Source organism: Rhincodon typus, unplaced genomic scaffold (assembly GCF_021869965.1).
Source record: "Rhincodon typus isolate 14 unplaced genomic scaffold, sRhiTyp1.1 hic_rhity00001032, whole genome shotgun sequence".
Lineage (NCBI taxonomy): Eukaryota > Metazoa > Chordata > Chondrichthyes > Orectolobiformes > Rhincodontidae > Rhincodon > Rhincodon typus.
The window spans coordinates 4,363-25,145 of record NW_025966670.1 but is presented as its reverse complement, the minus strand read 5'-3'; the positions used below and the strand labels follow the sequence as shown (position 1 = coordinate 25,145).

At 40.6% G+C, this 20,783-nt stretch overlaps 1 protein-coding gene across 2 annotated transcripts; it reads right to left on the bottom strand.

Moving 5' to 3' along the window:
- Positions 1-2,150: 2,150 nt before the first annotated feature.
- LOC125481151 (phosphatidylinositol 5-phosphate 4-kinase type-2 beta-like) lies at positions 2,151-20,571 on the bottom strand. 2 transcript variants are annotated; one of them, XM_048592337.1, is made up of 4 exons: positions 20,373-20,571; positions 18,449-18,704; positions 10,176-10,279; positions 2,151-3,461 (listed from the first exon to the last, which is right to left on the bottom strand). In XM_048592337.1, exons 1-4 carry the CDS (start codon positions 20,532-20,534, stop codon positions 3,381-3,383), a joined length of 603 nt encoding a protein of 200 aa, XP_048448294.1. In that variant the 5' UTR covers positions 20,535-20,571; the 3' UTR covers positions 2,151-3,380. The 2 variants fall into 2 exon arrangements, with proteins under 2 accessions (XP_048448294.1, XP_048448293.1); XM_048592336.1 differs by having other exon boundaries at positions 10,176-10,300; positions 20,373-20,570.
- Between the last annotated feature and the right edge of the window lie 212 nt (positions 20,572-20,783).

The window sequence follows — 20,783 nt, the reverse complement described above, 5'->3', positions numbered from 1 at the left end:
AGAGAATTTCTGTACTCCTCTTCAAAAACAAATGCCACAAGACTTTTTCATCCATGAGGGATAAACTTGGTCTAATGCTCCACCCACTTCTGCATGATTTGAATGGAGATATTAGCCGAAAAGTCCGTGACCTTTGAACGTAGGCTAGAGAGAGAAGCAATGGCAGAGGGGGTATGAAAGAAAAATCCAGGGACAGTTGCAGGGTAATGGAATCTGCTAAAAACTAAAACATCTCTCAGAATCTCTCTGTATTTGGATCTGATCCAGTTGTACTCAGCTTAGTGACAACTAGTGGGAGAGTTAACCATCATCCGATTGGACCAGTGCAGTTTTACAAAAACATGTTTTTTATTTGTAAGCTTTGGTATTACTGCAGTGAGTTTAAACACTGTGTCACCATGACTCCCAAACACAGTGTTACAAATTATTACAGTTAAACTCCTGATAAATGAATAACTGGTCAAACCAAAATCTTTGCATTAACGCTGATAATTTCCACTGTGGAACAGACAGATGTCTACAAGTTTGAATGTGTGTGTTGCAACCCAAAGATAAACTGGGTTCGGCCTAATACGCTGACACTTACTGAGATGTACCACCTGTGGAATTTGGTTAGTTCCTACTGCTTTCAGTCATATGTCACATGATCTTGGATTTCCTTGATGAGGATATGTTGATTTTTTTTTGGTTTAGACATCTGAAACAAGGAGTGAAATAAGAAACCTGGTGGAAGAACAAAATGATATCTCCACTGGGATGACACTGTCAGATTTATTAAAACCAACAGGAAATGGGAAAAAAATGAATGTTGGAGGTCCTGACTTGTCAAATACAAAGTTCTGGTCCTATAAGACAATAGCACTGTTTGAATGTGGGTGGATATTTTACCTAATGTGGTAAGGAGACATACAGAACTGGACAGTCCTGAATTAGCCAGCTTCAACATTGACAGTAATGGAAACAAAAGTAAACTTGTTCTCCTTACCATTGGGAGGAATTAAAAACCTTTAAATAGGTGGCTACTACAAGACAGTGCCTATGGTACCATGGCATTCATGGCCAAATTACCTACTCTTAGTCACCATCTGGTCTCGCATGTGGAAAATGGTCTATTTGGGTGAGGTATGGGAGGGGAGCTGCTATTTATTATAGAATCCCTACAGTGTGGAAACAGGCCCTTCCGCCCAACAAGTCCACACTGACCCTCAAAGCATCCCATCCAGACCTATCCTGCATAACCCACCTAATCTACACATCCCTGAACTCAGGCATGGTCTTCAGTGGGCATTCATAGTGACTGAAGCAAGAACAACTTCTTGATTTCAAGAAATTTTAAAATCCATTAAAAAATTATGTTCTTTCTGCTGTTAACTTTTGAAAGTTGGCCTGTCCTCACATCACCAGTGACATGTACGAATACCATGAGAACATCCTCCAAATCTTGTAAAATATAACCCCATGGAAATTAACAGACAGCAATGGACTGAACTGAGCAGCTGTTCAACTGAAATATTTTATGTAGGGTCCAGATTATATACATGAGTTATGCCTGCATCAGGAACTATCCACATGTGAAACAGAAATCATTTGGCACTCTGAAAATCAAAGCTTGGATCAGATGTGCACTTACCCTGATGCAAGTAAATTTGGACAGTAATTTTAATGTTCCTTTACTTCATCCTTTACAGTTTTGAATTAGCTACAGCTGCACTAGAATTTTTATAACATACAGTGCACTAAATTGTACATTTTGTTCCAGCAACAAAGGACGTCAGGTGTGTGTTCAAATAATGAAGTGTTTACACCTCTAACACTCTGTCTACTGTTCTCAATTACAAACTTGACTGATCACTTAGTAAAATGGCCACTGTCCTTTTAGTACAGAAGATTTATGTATTAAAAACAATCCATAGAAAATAATAGGTTAATGAGGATTCAAACATTAATTTGTAGTCTCTTTGCTGATCTGAGGCATGTACATATCTATTAGTGATCACTTAGTCACTGCCAAATGCAGATTAATCTCACCTGCAGTATCCCTCCTTTAATGTGTTAAGCTATACATAACAGCAATACACAAAATTGTTATTTAAAGGGTTAAAGTGCCAATCAATTCCTTCTAATGGTTCTTGCAAGCAACAATTAAATGGTTCAAATTTGATGCTTGCCTACTTTAATCATATGTTTTCATATACCCAGAATGTTCTTTTAAAACAGCACAATATTGCTACAGCATTTTCGTAATATTTCAGGCTTGTTAAGGATTCAAAAATTGACAATCGGGTAGTTTTACAAAAGCACTACCAAGTAACATTATTGTCACAGCTACCTCTTTGTAACAAGATTCAACAGCAAATAGCAATACTTTGTTGAGAGAAGTTGTCTTTTAAAAAGTCCCTTACAAAGGAGTTAGCTATTTTAAAAAAAATCACTTTTTTACTCATGTCTATTGACCTAGCAGACAAAATGCCACATTGTCCAAATAATTAGCTTAAAGCACAATTACAGACTGTACTCTTTTATAAAGCCAAGTAGCTCACATCGAAGTAAACGCGAGCCCTCCTGCTGAGTAACAAATAAAAGTAAACTTTTAGAAAACATTAGGAATGCCGCAAAGCCAAATGATTTACCCAAATCACATCTGATGGATTGATGGCTGTTCCACACACTGCATAATCAGATGCAGACTCGATCTGGATATGTGGCATCCTATTGTAAATTTTCACTTGAGTAAACATTGCCCCCTCCCTCCCTCCCTTACCCGCCCACCCTTAACGAACAATAGCTTATATATAGTTGCGTTGATTTATTGATAAAGTTGCTGAAGTCCTTTTTTTTGCGATTAGACAATATGGCAACTTAAAACATTTGAGAAACAGCATGGCAAAGGCCTGGCAACGACGAAACCAGGGTTGGGACGAGTGCAGCATCACAAAGATACACGCAAATAATACCGTGCCTTTGCTCCATTAGGACAATATATGAACTGTTTTTAAAAAAAAAAGTGATTCTTGCCATTGTTAAAGTGCCCATCGTCCTTCACTGCGTTCAAGTGCCCACCTTCTGGTTTTAAGATTTATACAATATGTCTCACCATGGCTAATGGAGTGCCACTGAAGCTGCCGCCAGTAAAGACACACTCATAATACATGGCAGGGAAAACTTCAAGAGCAATGCAACATTTCAGGCAATGCAGGTTTGCCAGCAAGTATCTTTTTTTGTTGTGTTTTTGTTTTATTTCCAAAGGATGCAATTTTGGAGATTAGTCTCTGCACATTGAATACTGCACGCACCACTACAGTGTCCTCAGTTTTCATGTTCCTGCATTCGCTACACATTGGTAGTCTCTTTGTGCGTGTCATGTGTTGTCTACAGGGGCACTATGTTATGATGTTAGACATAAATTCCAAGAAACGCTTTGAGTACTGTTCGGGGTTAACGGTGGAGATCTCAGCACCAGCCTGCAACACATAAGGAAACAAGGCATTAATCTAAACGATATCTGTGCTCAAGAAACTATGAATCCTTAACCAGCAAAGAGAAGAAATTGAAAAGTAAAATGGTTACAGCTTCCTTTTCATGAAACCATAACTAGTAGAAACAGAAATGTTAAGCAGGTTTGATCATTTATTCACCATGTCCCCAAAGATATTGGTCCACAACTGCTTCCCCCCATCCAACTCGCACCACATTATCTAACGTCCAAGCTGCACCCTGAAAGGAAATTGACTCATGCTGTGTACAGTTTGTCGGAATTCTTCAGTATTCTTCAAGTGAGGTTAGACAATGTGTACCAAACATGCTAATCAAATGCGTACAGAATAACAAAATTAGCCTGATCTGATCCACACCTGACATTGCTGTACAAATTTATGCAATCCTTCCTCATTTCCGCAGTTATTGAAAAAGAGAAAGGTTTTCTTGAAGTTTCTCATCCAAAAATAGGGAGAGAAAAATATTCGCTTAGTGGCTGACTCAGTTGTGCCATTAGCTTTGGTTCATTCTATCAATCTAGATACTGTTAATCTTGAATGTTTATAATAATAGAATAGAATCATAGAAGGTTTTCATTACAGAAAGAAGTCACCTGGTCCATCATGTCGGTGTTGGCTGAAAAGTGAGACGTCCAGCCTAATCCCACTTAAAAGCATTTCACCTATAGCCCAGGTTGTTTCATTTGAGATGCATGTTAGGCAGCAAATGGAACACTGTTGTTCATTGGAAAGGGAATGGAATACAAAAGTAGGTAAGTTTTACTGCAACTATACAGGTCCTTGGTGAGACTATATCTGAAGCACTGTGTTCAGTTTTGGTCTCCTTACTTGAGAAAGGAAGTAATTGCATTAGAAGTAGTTGCGAAAATAGATCAGACTCCCTCAACAGTCACTTCATAATGTAATGCACTAAATTAGGAACAAATTGCTGATCTGACCTGAAATGTGCTGTTAAAATTAGCAATTGTGTACTTTTGCTCCTTTTGTGTAAAATAACAGTACATTTATCAACCCTTTTGTCTAATCAAATAAATAATTTGGCTGGCAGTTTCCAACTACAGTAATTTGAAATGTTTGTTATTCTGTGGAACTTAAAACATTAGAAGAAAAATATGCATTACAAAATCATGATGAAACAAAGACGGGGTTGGGCTGCTCTAATGGGCAGTTACAGAATTATACATATTAAAATGAATTGTTTTATTGTTGTTTCCTCTCCTGACAGCATTGATGGTAAGACTCCCCAAATATGGTCATTCCTGATGCACAAGCTGAGTATGCATCAACCAATCACTCTCTCCACAATCAGTGCAACTTGGCTGCACAGTCTACCATTCATATGACACACTGTATCAAGTCACCAAGTGTTATTAGACAGTAGTTCCCAAACTCACAACACCTAGAAGAACATGGGCAGCAGGTTAATAGGAACACCATCACCTCCAGGATCCACAATGGAATTCATATTATTGGGTCAAAGTCCTGGAACTCCCCACCAAACATATGCTTATATCCATGTCTAAACAACACAGTTTGTGATGCAACACAGTGTGGAGCTGGAGGAATACAGCAGGCCAGGCAGTATCAGAGAAGCAGGAAAGCTGATGTCTCAGGTCAGGACCCTTCTTCAGAAATCTGGGTTCAGGTTCAGGTTTTCTGAAGAAGGGTCCCGACCCGAAACGTCAGCTTTCCTGCTCCTCTGATGCTGCCTGGCCTGCTGTGTTCCTCCAGTTCCACAGTGTGTTATCCCTTCCCAATCTCGCCTTCGTTCACTTGACCCAAGGACACAACCGGGTGCTTCAACATAGGGACATGGAAGTACATGAACTACCCTAAGTCCCAAAGTTATTTTCTCTTAAATTACATGCATTTCCCTCTACCCTCCTCCCAAAAGAAAATTAAGTCACATTCTCCTTAGCCTTTGGGAAGCTAATGGAAGCAGCAACAAATCCATTGCAAAATTGAACCAAGTTCCCAGCAGCTTTGTCCGAACATGAATCTAGTGTTCCATCTCAGTGTTCTACCAATTGTCCATTGCAGTGTCCCCAGCTGCGGCCAGGAGCTACAGCTCAACCCATCCCTGGTTAGACTCTCCTCTGTCTCTGAAGAAGGGTCCCGACCCGAAGCGTCAGCTTTCCTGCTCCTCTGATGCTGCCTGTGTTCCTCCAGCTCCACACTGTTATCTCAGACTCCAGCATCGGCAGTTCTTACTGTCTCACAGTTTGTGATGTAATGGCTCTACAGAGACTGCAACACTTCTACTAAGTGGTTAACCACCACCTCTTAAACACTATTAGGTGTGGGCAATAAACGCTGTCTTGTTAGCAACATCCATATTCACAGAATGAATAAAATGTAGTGAAGTTTATCAAATTATATGATCAGCTTGGGCAAATGTCACTAATAAACCCAATGATGACTTTAGGAGGAATGTCATTTTTTAGAGTGAGACAGAGCTGTTGGTTGTGGCAGAGATGCATTTAAGGCAAAATTAGATAACTCCACGTGGGAGAATGGAAAAGAAGGACATGTTAATAGGATGGGATTAAGTACTTTGAAAGGAGGCCTGTGTGGAGCACAATGCCTGAACAGATCAGATGGACCAAATGGCCTGTTCCTGTGCTGCAATTTTTATGCAATTTTATGTAACTGTGGCTGACCTGTTCCCACCCACTATACAATGAGAAGGAAGTAGTACATTCAGGATTTTCCTTCATAGAATCCTTACACTGTGGTGTAGAATCCCTGCAGTGAAGAGTATCCCATCCAGACTCACCCCTCTACTGTATCTCTGAACGCCACATCTCCCATAGCTAATCCACCTAGCCTGCACATCCATGGACACTATAGGCAATTTGGCATGGCCAATGGGCCTAACCTGCACATATTTGGACTGTGGGAAGAAACCACACATTGAAGGAGAACTAAACCGTTTTAGAAGATGGGTTTTCTGGATATGAATAATTTATCCAATTATTGTCCATATAAAATTGGTCCTTCTTTATGATGACATATCAGACTGTAGGTTTAAAGTCACATTGAGGCAATCGCATCAGTTGGAGAAATTTAGCTACAACTTTCCCCTTAGTAGAGGGGTCAATCACTGGGGCACACATAGGGGTAGGAGCTTTAGAGGGATTGGAGGAGAATTTTTTCACCCTTAGGGTTGTGGTTATCTTGAACTCACTGTCGATTACAACATTTAAAAGGCATCTAGGTGCGTATAAGAAAAGGATGGGATTAGAGGGATTTGGGCTAAATGCTGGCAAATCAGACTAGATTCATTGAGGATATCTATTCAGCATGGACGAGTTGGACCGAAGAGTCTGTTAAAGTGCTGTACGTCTCTATGGCTAAAAGGGTGGAGGAGGCAGGAACGCTGAAGACAGTTAAGAATTATTTGGACATGCACCAGAAATATCTCAGCATAGAAGGCTACAGGCCAAGTGCTGGAAAATGGGATTAGAATAGATGGATATTTCATAACCGGCACTGACGCATTGGGCTGAAAGGTTTCTACCCATGCTGCAAAAAGCCTTATGACTAATACCAGGGATAAGTGCCACATTCCCATCCCCACATTTGCAATTGCATTGGTTGAGGATAAACACAACCAAGAAGAAAAACATTAACTTTCAGCTGAGGGCAACAAATTTTTAATGTTCGCAGCCACCTCCTACCCAATGTTCAAGGCAGTTAAGCTCTTGATTTTGAATGGTTTCCCTCACTATAGAACAATACTGCACTGAGTATGAGACAATTTTAAAATGAAAACAGAAAATGCTGGGAACAAGCAATAGACCTGTCAACCTGATGAGGGTCTTTGTTTTCAGAAGTTGATATATCTGCTGGCATTTTCATAATTTCCTGCATTATTTAAGGTTTCCAGTATTGTCTTGATGTGTTCGAAGGCTAGCAAGGGGAAAGCTTATTCTTCCAGCTTGGGCTCACTGGCAGAATCAAACACACCCCAATCTTGTATAGGTAAACGTATTTATTGAGCTTTATATACACATCAGCTCAAAGGCCCCTTGTGGCACAGTGATAGTGCCCCTACCTCCAGGCCAGGAGATCTGGGTTCAAGTCACACCTACTTTGGAGGACTGAACAGGTTGATTAAAAATATCTATATAACAGCTCATAATCTAAGAGCCTCAATCTCAGCAACAACATGTTCACTTAGTCACCCCACAGCCACGTCTCACCCTAGCCCCTTTCTCCATCTCGCTACCAACCAGTGCAAATCTGCTACCAGGCACATTTATTGTGTGGGTTACGGTTTACTGGGAAATCTAGCAATGCTGGTCAAACTCACTTTCCACATCACCAATAAGAGAAAATGAGAGGGATTGACACAGAGCATGTTCAACAACAGGCAGCCACACAAAAGAGCAATTTAACCTGATGGGGTTTTTCTTCGAGGATGTTACTAACAGAATAAAGGGGAGTTGGTGGACTTAGTCATACAGCCACAGAGATATACAACACGGAAATAGACTCTTCCGTCCAACTTGTCCAAGCCAACCAGATTTTCTAAATTAATCTAGTCCCATTTGCCAACATTTGGCCCATTCCCCACTAAACCCTTCCTATTCATACACCCATCCAGATGTCCCTTAAATGTTGTAATTGTATCAGCCTCCACCACTTCCTCTGGCAGCTCATTCCATACTTGCACCACCCTGTGCATGAAAAAGTTGCCGCTTAGGTCCCTTTTAAATCTTTACCCTCTCACCTTAAATCAAGCCCTCTTAGTTTTGGACTCTTGACCACTCACCCTAACTATGTCCCTCGTGATTTTATAAACTTCTTTAAGGTCACCTCTCAGCCTCCAATGGTCCAGGAAAAATAGCCACAGCCTACTTGGCAAACTTGGATTTTGATAAAAGTCCGACAGGAAGTTGCTTGGCAAAATGAAAGAAAATAGTTGTTTGGTAGAACAAAACCTGATTATTGTTGGAAAAAATAGCACATTTTGTTGAAGGTCTTGTCTTGTACTCATGAGGACATTTCGCAAGAATACTAACTTAAGGAGAAATCCAACATATATATTGCATGGGAGAAAAGTGCTGATTGTTTAGCAAATAGACTCTGGATAGGTAGAAATATTGCCATGGAGTATGCACAAATTAATGGTGACTGACAGTTAACTGCCAGGCATTCTTTAAATTTTAAACCAGTGAGATTGACTCTGATCATAACGTTGCCCTGAGAAATGAACCAATGAATAGCAGTCACCAGATATTGATTGTTGACTTGTAACAGAAATCATATTATTGCCATACAGTCAATGCAACTAAGGCTTGCCAGATCTGTTCCTATAATGACAGGTCTGATCCTTGAAAAAGATCTGGATATGAAATCTCTTGAGCTTGAAAGAGGGGTGATCTCATTGAAACTTACAAAGTACTTGAAGGGATAGACAGGGCAGATGCAAGTAAGATTGATGGGTCACAGTCTAAGAATAAGGGGTAAGCCATTCAAGACTGAGATGAGGAAGAATTGTGAACCTGTGGAATTCTCTTCCACAGGAAGCTGTTGGGGCCAGTTCGTTAGATATATTCAAGAGGGAGCTGGACGTGGCCAATGCGGCTAAAGAGATCAAGGGATATGGAGCGAAAGCAGGAATGGGATGCTGAGATTGCTTGATCAGCCATGATCATATTGAATGGTGAGCAGGCTCAGAGGGCCGAATGGCCTCATCTTGCACCTATTTTCTATGTTTCTACAATGTTTTCCCTGATTAGGGAGGCTAGGCCAGGGAAAATGTCAAAATAAGGGGGAAGCATTTAACACAGATACGGATTTCTTTTTATTTTACTCAGAGCATTGCAAATCTTTGAAATTCTCTGCCCTAGAGGGCTCTAGAACCTCAGTCAATGTGTCAGTCATTTATTTATATTAGAAACTGTTTTCTAAATACCAATGATGGGATGGTCAGCCACAATCATACTTAATGATGGAATGACGGGAACAGGAATAAGCAATTCAGCCTATGATTTAGACAGCAAGAGAAAAAGGGGGCACAAGGGCGAGCGAAGGAGTGAGGGCAAGGGCGAGAGACAGTGAGAGTGAGAGCGAGAGCATGCGTGCGCATGACAGCGCGAGAGCACGAGCACGAGAGGGCGAGAGCACGCAAGAGAGACAGCAAGAGCATGAGCCAGAGAGCAAAAGAGCAACTAGGAATGCAAAAGGAAAGTTGTGAATGAAAAACTGTGTGACAGAAGAGTGCAGAGAGAAAAGAAAGACTAAGACATTGAATATATTTCCTAATATATAAGGATTGGATTTGAACTCTGCTCCTACAACAGCAATTGCATAGATATTCCTCATTTGTCATTAGCCTGACATTGACACCTCAGCTGAAAGATAGCACACCTTAAATAGAGCAGAACTCCATGAGTTTTGCTCTGAAATTTTCACATAGATAACATGCTCATATTTGGCATGGGACTTGAACCCACAACCTGTTGAGTTAGGAGTGGTACCCACTGAGCCAAAGTAACAGTCACAGACAATGACCAGATGATGAGCGGCATTCTTCATTTTGTAAACATAGTGGTAACGTCCGTGAATGAATACAAAATTCATATTCTGGTGTTTTAAAATGCTCCCACCTCCTCTAAGTGAATTCTCTCCCCCAAAGCTTTCAGATTTCAGTGACACAGGTCATATACTTACTCCATGTTTGACTGTTTTGGCAGCATGGGCAGCTTTCTTCTTTGCATCATAGTGAGTTAAAATGTCGATTATTGCCATAAAGAAAACTTCTTTCCTTGGCGCATCTGGAAAATCAGCCAGTATTACTGACATTAGAGAACAAGACTATTACAATGCAGTTATGATACCAGTACTAGAATACAAAATGTTTCTTCTAGCAGTTTTGTACACAGAACTTTGCCCAATTATATACAAAGATCTTCAGAACGCATGCAATTTCAAAGACCCTGGTGGGGAGCAGTGAGAAATGGAACTGAACAGCTAGTATGTTGCAGAATATTTCAGGCGCTGACTTAAACATAATTTCTGCAGCAATGGTCAATTAGAGTTTCCAGTCATCACCATGACAATTGTGCCTGCCTCATCAGTAATTACACTGGTTAGGATAATGAAATGCTGACAATGTCACAGTCAAGCCAATAAGCCCGTGGCTTGTAAAATTTAAAATAAAACCAACTTGCATATTGTACTTCATGTCAAGAACTTCAATTGTAACATCACCCTCATTACCTAACTCTCTGTAACGTCAAAATAAATTGCAGGTAGCCTACTTCCAGTTGGTCATCTGATCTAAATGTTAAAAACATAAGAAACAGAACCAGGAGTAGGTCATCCAGCCCTTCAAGCCTTTACTGCCATTCTCTAAGATCAGGCTTTTCAGCCCCAGGCCTCACCTACTCTTCTTTTGTGCCAGCTCTTCATTGCCCTAAATTACTAGATATTTCAAACATCTGTCTAGTTCCTCTTAAAACATCTTCAGTGATCTAGCTCCACAACTTTCTGAAGCAGAGAACTCCAGACATTCTTAGAGAATAAATTATTTTGCATCTCAATTTTAAATTAGTGTCCCGCTTTATTCTGCAACTAATTTCCCGAGTTCAAGATTCTCTCATTGGTGGAAACATCTTCTGAACATCTGCCAAGTCCAGCCCTCTTACAATCTTAAATGTTTAAGAGCATTATGAGATCTATGCACTTTCTGGATAACTAGATAAATGATTCTCTAACTTCATTGCTTTCAAGTGCCTTTTTCAAACAGGTTAGTAATCACAAACCCACAACACCCTCCATCCAACAGACAGCATTATATACTCATCTTGGAACAAAGGAGTTTGAGGGCAGAGGTGATCAGGGTGTCCAAGATTATGATAGGTTTGGTTAAAGTAGATAATGAAAAGATGTTCCCATTAGTTGATAGCACAAGGTCAGAAGTCACATGATACCAGGGGTTATGGTCCTACAGGTTTATTTGAAATGACAAGCTTTCAGAGCACTGTTCCTTCACCCGACGAAAGAGCAGGGTTCTGAAAGCATGCGATTTCAAAAAAACCTGTCAGACTGTAACCTGGTGTTGTTTGACTTCTGACTTCGGCTACCCCAGTCCAACACTGGTACCTCCACATCATTGGTAGTACAAGGATTAGTGGGGTATGAATTGAACATTTTGAGAAGTGCTGTGGACGAGGAAGAAGAATTGGGATGGGACATGAGGAAGAATTCTTAAACTTTTTTCATGCAGTAAATTATATGGCCAGTAAATGGGCAGCACGCTGGTTCAGTGGTTAGCACTGCTGCCTCACAGCAACAAAGAACCAGGTTCAATTCCAGCCTTGGCCGACTGTCTGTGTGGAGTTTGCACATTCTCCCTGTGACTGCGTGGGTTTCTCCGGGTGCTCTGGTTTCCTCCCACAGTCCAAAGATGTGCAGGCCATGTGTATTAGCCATGGGAAATACAGGGATAGGGTTGAGGGAGGATGCTTTGTTACAGTGCAGGCTTGATGGGCTGAATGACTTCTTTCTGCACTACTATGACTCAATGATCTGGAACTCTATAATGGTTTCAAAAGGAAATCAATGGATGCTTTGAGGGAATTAAACTTGCAGTGTTACAGGGATAGAGTGGGAATATGGGATTGGCTAGCTTTATCTATCAAGTGCTGGCACACGCTTAATGGGCTGAATGGCTTCCTACTGTGCCATTCTTACTATGATGAGGAAACTAGTACGCTGCCAACTGAGTCAAGATGTGAGCACAGTAAGACAGGACTATCAAACAATGCCTGCATTTTTTAAACCACTTATTCATTTTACATTAGTACAACAAAAGACCTTTAACACTTAAGGGAGGTACTTAATTTGTAAGTTGACCTTTTTTAAACAAAACATACATTTAAATATATCCAATTCCTTTACAACTTTAAAATACAATGTAAGACCACCTAGTTGCAGTGATAATCAAACGGTAGATAAATATTTCAGATGTAAAACACATATTGGAGAGCTATATATTTTTACAACTACAACATCTCCGAAAGGTCACACCCCTCCCCCCACAACCCTTATAGGCAGGTTGATCCATGTGTTTCTCTGAACTTCCCTTAGTTTCCAAATAGCTTTATTTAATTTAGACCCAATCTTTTCAAACAGGAACAACATACTGGGCATCTGGCTTACAGATGTTCAAAGTAAAATTACTAATTTTACTTAATTTTAACCAATCATGTTATTTGTCCAGTTGTTAATGACTCCCAAATGAGCTAATTTTCAACAGGCTCGGCATCTCCATTAGTAACTGCAGAATAGTCAAGTCCACCTGCTACCCTTAATGTTTTTTTAATTACCAGGCCATGCAGTGCACTTGCATTTTTCACAGCATGTTTCTGGTGCTCATATTAAAAACATTTTGTTCTGGAGATTTGGGCCTTTTTGTTTTTTGAAGCAACTGATTTTAAATGTAAGTGGCTCATTTAGCAGGCATTCAGAATCAGCAACATGGCTCATACTTAAGACAGATTTGGAGGGGGCTCCAACTGGAAGGACTTTAGTTACACAGTCAGCAATCCAATTGCTGTTGCTGACATTTTACCAGAATACATTGAGATTTATTTCATGATCTGTTGTTTTTGAATTCCAAATTGCCAATCCAATACCTTAACCAACTGCACTGTCATTGTCCTTTTATATTCTTAGTGAAATATCATTGACCACTGCCTGCAAATAAGGATGGCCATTCAACCCACTTTAATTCATTCACAAACATCCCGAAGTTCCTCTGATTGTAGCATTCAATCATTTGTTAAGTATTCCAATGCCTATCAGCTTAATTCACCTGACAATATCATCCGACTTGCTGCTGTCTCAGCTAATCAGCTGCTGAAACCTTCATCTATGCATTTGTTATCTCCAGACTTGATTATTCCAATGCAAGTCTGGGTTTGTCTACCACATTTTACCCTCTGCAAATTGGGGGTCATTCAAAAATCTGTCACCTGTTTCAGTATTCAAACCAGCCCTGTCCTCATTCAGCTACAGTGGCTCCCAGTCAAGTAACACCTCAATTTAAAAATTCTCATCCTTATTTACAAATCCCTTCATGGTTGCTCTGTTCCCTATCTCCTGCAACCCCACAGCTCTCGGAGGTGTTGCTGCTGATTCTAACCCCTTGAGAATCGCTGATCTGAAATACTGCACCACTGGTGGCAATGCTTTCAACTGCCTGGCCCAAAGCTCTAGAATTCCGGCCCCAAAGCTCTCCATTCACATTCTTCCCTTAAGATCTTTCTGAAAGCCCAATATTGTCTGATGTGGCTCAGTGTATATTTTTTCTTAATTATGCCCCTTTGAAGCATCTTGGGATAGTTTGTGATGTTAAAGTCGCTATGTAAATATTGGGTTGGTGTTCATTTCACAATAAACTCTAAATTAATTAGTAAGACAACTGCCTCCAGCAAATTTTACTTCTTATGATTGTGCCGAAATACATAGTTTGTCCAATTGTTCCTCTTTAAATCATTTACAAGTATATCGGTACAAAAACAGAAATTGCTGCAAAAGCTCAGCAGGTCTGGCAGCATCTGTGGACAGAAATCAGAGTTAATGTTTCGGGTCGGGTGACGCTTCCTCAGAACTCACTGAGCTTTTCCAGCAATTTCTGTTTTTGAATCGGATTTACAGCATCTTTCGGTTTTTACAAGCATACAGGTGCTTTGGTGCCAATAGCAACAATGCAATGCTCAACTGCTATGATCACTGCTGACCTTGTCATTTAGTTTAAGCCAAGTGTTGGCAGTTCACATTGAGAGGGGATACTGTTTCTGCAATATAAATAACTAACTGTCAGCAAGCCTCATTTGCTGTTTAATTCGGAATATTAGGAGTGACTGTTACACAAACCAAGATCCCGTAAACAGCATTGCGATGAATGATCAATTGAACTTTTTTTGGGTAGTGTGGGTTGAAGAGGAATATGACGATTGAGAGAACTGTCTGTCCTTATTTGAATTTTGCGTGAGGAGCCTTTCACAAACACTGAAAGTGGGCAGGTAGGAGACAACAAGGAGGGTAGCACTGTACTGGAACAGTGACCAGATGGAATGATTTAAAACAAAACTCACATCAAACCCATGAATAATGGTTATAGTATTTAAAATTAGATCCAAGAAAATATACAGGAACTGAAATTTGAAATTAATGAAGAAAACACAAACTGACCACTGGGATCTGCAAACAAATCATATTGTAATGGTTGCCTTTACTCCACCAAACTATCTCAGTTAAAACTTTAACGCACATTTCTTTCCAGCTCCCTTATGCCCCTCAGCTCTATGCAACTCTATTCTGACAATAATTTAAACTGCAAATCTTTGTGAAATGTTAAAAATGGTCAGAACAAATCTACACAACCTCTCGTCAGGAAACAAGATATAAATCAAGTGCCACCTTGATCAGCTTCCTTCTCCACAAGTCCCACCTACTTTGCACTCCCCATCACCCCGCACAAACACCTACAAACCCAGTCTCCATCACATGCAGCAACAGACTCGAAAACAGGAGACGTACAGCATTTGAAATCATCAATTCTCAGGCCTCCAGCACCAAACATCAAACAAATCTTGCCACCATCTCTGACCTGACATCCCACAGTGACTGATGTTACAGTATAGGAAAAAAGACCAAGATAAACAGTATTTCCCATTAGTTCTGACAGTGCACATCATCTTGCTTGCCAATTGTAACAAACTCATGTAAAAGTCAATGAAAACAAATGTACAGCTGGAAGCAATAAGCTTCAATTAACACTTACACCATACACTGCTGAGCTGTGGTACCAGAAACGTGTAAAATACTAAATAATCAAAGCTGGGATAAGGTGCTGTATACACAGCCACCTCATTCTTAATCAGATCTCACCTCGTATAAGAACAGATTACATTTAGAAACCAACTTTAACATGGTAAGCTTCCCAAGGTACTTTATAGAATTTGATCAAATAAAATACAACATTGAGCAATTTATGATGATATTAGGACAGGTGACCAAAAGCTTGGTCTTGTTTGGAGGGGTAGGATTTAATAAATGCCTTAAAGGGAGAAGAGAGAGCTTTGAGAGGATTACGGAAGGGATTGCAGATCTGCAGGATTATATTGAAAACCAGGCAGCTTATTTCAGACCAATGTAAATTCTGAGGTAGAAACAAAACAATAGTGTTTTTTGTATAATTTTAAGTGAACACAGAAAAAGGCAACATAGAAAAGAACAAGGTAACTCAGTTGCTTTTATATTGAATGTAACCAGTGCTAGTTTCACCAGCTCTCAACACAAATTTTGCACAGTCAGGAAATGAACATGCCACATTGGTTAGTGCTGGCTGCCAGGAAGGCTCAGAAAAAAAAAAAAAACAGGACTTTGGGCTTGCTGGACAACGTGAATTTAATAATTTTATTTTGGGGCTGTGCATAACCTTGGTAGTTGCAAACTAAGTTTTCAAGGTAAAATCTGCATCGGTGAAAAAAGCATTTTAAAAGAGAACAAATTTACAGAATCTCTCTCGTCACAGTGCAAGATAGAAGGAACACCCACTGTCTGTAAATGAAGTGCCACCTTAATCAGCTTCTTACCTACCAGCCCCCCAACCCAGCTTGCACTCCTTATCCCCCAACACGTACAAACCCAGTCTCCATCACATGCAGCAACAGACTCTAAAACAGGAGGAGATAGACAGCATCAATTCTCAGGCCGTCAGCACCAAGTATCAAACAAATCTTGCCACCATCTTTGGCCTGACATCGCACAGTGGCTGATGTAACAGTAAAGGAAAACAGACACGAATTAAAAGAGGATTTCTGGAAAACCTGACCTTTGAATATAGAGCTTGCTACTTCATGGAATAGTTAACGTGAATCACCGCTGCAGAAGAAGCTGGATGAACACACGAGAAAGGATGGAATAGCACAATATGTTGATAGGGTGAGATGGAGGTGCAATAATAAGAGGCTCAGGTAGACCATAAATGCCAGTGAGTTGAAGGCAAATTCTAGATGTCAGGAAGAACTTAACTATTTACATTGATCTTTGTTGTGTAACTCAAAAAAAACTCCAAGACACAATGCAAAAGATAAAAATAACATCAGAGAGCTAGCAATGCAATTCATAGACATGGACAAATAGGGGTGGGCTGTATTAATTCTGGTAAAAGGGAACCTGCTTGTTGGTTGGAGAGCTGATGGAAGCCCCGCATTACCTCCTTTGGGAAAGGCATGTTGGTATGGGGAGTCTCTCAGGCATTTTCCCATGATCTGATATCACTGGACTGGATTCCCTACCCTTAGGACACAGTGAGTATGGGATTCAGGTCTGAGGGAGAGCGAGGAGTGTCAGCAGCAAGGGCATGTGTGTGGTTCTCGCCATCCCCCATATCTTGATGCTGGGTCTCTGGTTCAGGCACCAAGTGCGTGTCAATGGGGGATTCCCTTCAGACTTTGTACATCCCAAGCAAGTATAACAGGGTCAGCTGTTCAGCTGTTTGGATGGTGACTGTCTGCCTACCACAGTGCGAACAGGGTGGGATGGAGACTTTAGGTTATTTGCATTAATTGCTGATCTTGAGGACATCAGCTAACAGCTGGGTAGGAAAGCCATCCAGACATAATCTGAGGAGAGGCACAAATGTAGTGAGACATCTACTCATCATCCTCCTTCCTGATTAAATACCACCCCCGCCCTGTGTGACAGCATTTAATTCCACCCAGGGAGCTTGAAAGATGAGGAGAGAGGAAATGAAGTGAACAACTTTAGGATGTAGCACCTAAGCCATAGGTTAAAGGTTTGGGAATAAGGCACTTTACTGGTGCAAAATAGAGGATGCATTACTTTACAGTTAGCCTTTTCTTTATTTTAGTCATGGACATGGACATGGACATGGACATTTCCAGCAAGGCCAGTATTCATTGTCCACCCAAAATGGCTCGAGAAACTCAAGGGGAGCCACCTCCTTGAACCGCTGCACTCTGTGGTGAATGTGCACCCACAGTGCCCTGTTTTACCTGATCGGAGATTGCTTAGTGGTAATTAGAAACAACAAAATGAATTAATCCTTTTCCAGCAACAACTTTCCTTTCTTTTCGATACTCCACAATCCCACAAAAAAACTTTTAAAATGCTGGACTATGAACTGAGAATAAATAATCATTTCTGTATATTTTCCCAGTAATAATTTCTTTTTTGGTAACACACAGAAACACTAAATCAAAGACGAGCAGGGAAATTATATTTAATCATTATACATTCTTGGAATATGACAGACATTGGCAAAGTCTCATTAAAAGCCGTTAAATTGTGACAGTGAGCCTTTTCCTACAAAACTATTTGGTGGTGCTGTTCCCACTCCATGTATCCCTGAAGAGGTCAACATTTACCTGCCTCCTCATGGGAGGTCCTGGGTTGCGACCAGATTGGAGAAGGTACATTCGGGAAAGTAACAAATATGAATGGGAATGTGCAGAGGAGAAATCCAAGTATTGGATTGTATGGAGAGCATAACCCTCCAGATGACCAGTTTACCTTTAATCACCAACTATGCCAAATTGGACTTATGAGCCTTACCAGACCCTATTGATCCTGGGTGAAAGCAAGTCACCTTTGATCCTAAGGGACTGTCCAAGCCGAAGAAGGTGTATTTACAATGGTAAGAAAGCAAAATACTGCAGATGCTGGAAATCTCAAATAAAAAGACAGAATGCTGGAGAAACTCAGCGGATCTAGCAGCATCTGCAGAGAGAGAAACAGAGTTATTGTTTCGAGTCAGATAGGACTCGGCTTCAGTTCTGAACAGCAACTGGATTGGACTTGAACCATTGACTGTTTCTTTCTGCACAGATGCTCCCACAATACCGTTAGGTATCAAAAGCTTTAAACTAAAGTACCTTTTTAAAACGAAATGTTAACAATCTGCTTACTGTCATGGCTCTTTATAGCATATACATCAACAGTTGGATCAAACTCTCCTGGTCCAAAAATTCGTGGGAAATTCAGCATGTTTCCAGGACTGTCTGGTGGAGTTCCATACGAGCCAACTGGATGACCCATTCCATCATTTTCACAATCTTCTTCATCACCTTTCTCCTCCACCTCCATTTCTTCTTGCTCAGCACGATCCACATCATGGATGCCAACTAATAAACTGTAATCCATGATCTTCAGCTGTGCTAAAAACTGTTAAAAGGAACCAATTAAACAAAGTTAGATTGGTTGAGTACCTGGTCAAAGCTATCACTCTGGCAATACAATATGACTGCTCATAAAGGCCGAGAGGTATCTGAACCTATTTATCAATTTACAATGAAAAATGAATACGCCATGAAAACTCTATATGCTAAAGAATAACATTGCAAAGCGGACACACTTGCAAGTACATTCTTTATATAGCAAACTGCACCACCCACAGTAAGATTCAACAGTGGATCAGTGGAGCTTGCTTCTAAGTGAAAGCAAATTTTCTGGGGCCCATCAAAGTTCATGTCGAGAATACTTAGAGTGTTCGGACTTTCGTGAATACTGACAGGTCTTCCTTTAGGTGATAGCTCTTTCACAGATGGCTATAGAGAAGCAGCTGACGTCACAGGCACAGACCGTAGTGCACCACGAAAGCAACATTGGTGCACGTTAAGTAGCAGTTTCATTAATGCTGATTGCAGAGGAAGGCCACTGTGGAGAACGTTTCCAAAAATTAATTCATGGCACGTGAGTTTTTCTGACTAGGCCAGCATTTATTGCCCGTCCCTAATTGCTCAAGGGGCTGGTGAGCTGTCTTTGAACTGATGCAGTCCATTTCGTGTAGGTACACCCACAATGTTTACAGGGACAGAGTTGTGGGATTTTGACACAGCAATACTGAAGGATCAGTGACATATTTCCAAATTAGGATGGTGAATGGCTTGGAGGGGACCTTACAGGTGATGTTGTTCCCACATATCTGCCATCCTTCAAGATCAAAGTGGTTGTCAATTTAGAAATACTATGTATGGAGCCTTGGTGAACTTCTGTTGTGCATCTTGTAAACGGTACATACTGGTACAACTGGGCATTGGTGGTGGAGGAAGTAAATGTTTGTGGATATGGTACCAATCAAGCAGGGATGCTTTGTCCTGGATGGTGTCAAGCTTCTCGAATGCTGTTGGAGCTACACTCATCCAGGCAAGTGGGCAGTTTTCCATCACACTCCTGATTTGTACCTTGTAGGTGATGGACAGGCTGTGGGGAATTAGGAGGTAAGTTACCATTGCAGAATTCCTCGCCTCTCACCTGCTTTTGTAGCCACAGTATTCGAATGGTTAGACCAGTTTGGTTTCTGGTCAACGGTAACTCCCAAGCTGTTGATAGTGGGAGATTCAGCGATGGTAATGCCATTGAATGCCAAAGGAGCATTCAGATAAAGCTGCTGTGGCTTTGCAATGAGACAGCCCAAGTTTCTTTTGTGTAAGGCTGCTAAATCCCAAAATACGAACTAGTACATGAACAATATGTTTGCAAATATCAGAGTTTATGGTTAGAAACACAGGGATGTTTTAACGAGAGGATGTCAAGCAGCCTTTAAATTCCGTTTTGCCAATCAATTAAATCCAGGCTGATGTCTATGTTAACTCCAACTCACTTTGGAGGGATGGTGACACTGAAGCGTGCAGTAAAGGTTAGGTGACAATTTCTGAGACTCAAAAACCCAATCAGGGGACAAGTAATCAACCTGCAAAGGAGGCAAACACATTGTTCAATGTCAAGTCTGTGTATGACCAAACACACATTCATACGATTCATCGTGGATGCACTGCACTTTCTCAGTGGCCTCAGATTTTCTAGAAGTAAAGTGCAACAACAAATACTGACCTCAACATCACGCTTGAGTTTGTCCAAAAACATCTTTTTGTTTTCATCTCCAATTTGAATTCTCTGCCCTTCATTTAGGAAATCATTGTCTTTCAGTGTTGGTAATTCCTTGGCCTGCAGCAAAACAAGACAGATCACAATCAGATATAAAACACTGTACATGATGGACTACACATTGGAATTAATTCTATTTTTAAAAAAAAAAACTTGTTTGTGACATGTCAAGGTTACTCTTGCCAATTGCCTTGAATGTACACAGATCTTCTAATGAATTTTTTCCCCCCCAAGTACGAGGCTTGTTGCACCACTTCAGTTAGAGACAGCAATCTAGTTGGTTTCATTTAATACAAAGATAACTGATTTTCTAAAACCCTTAAATAATGGGAATTTTCTATTGTATTGATCTGTGGG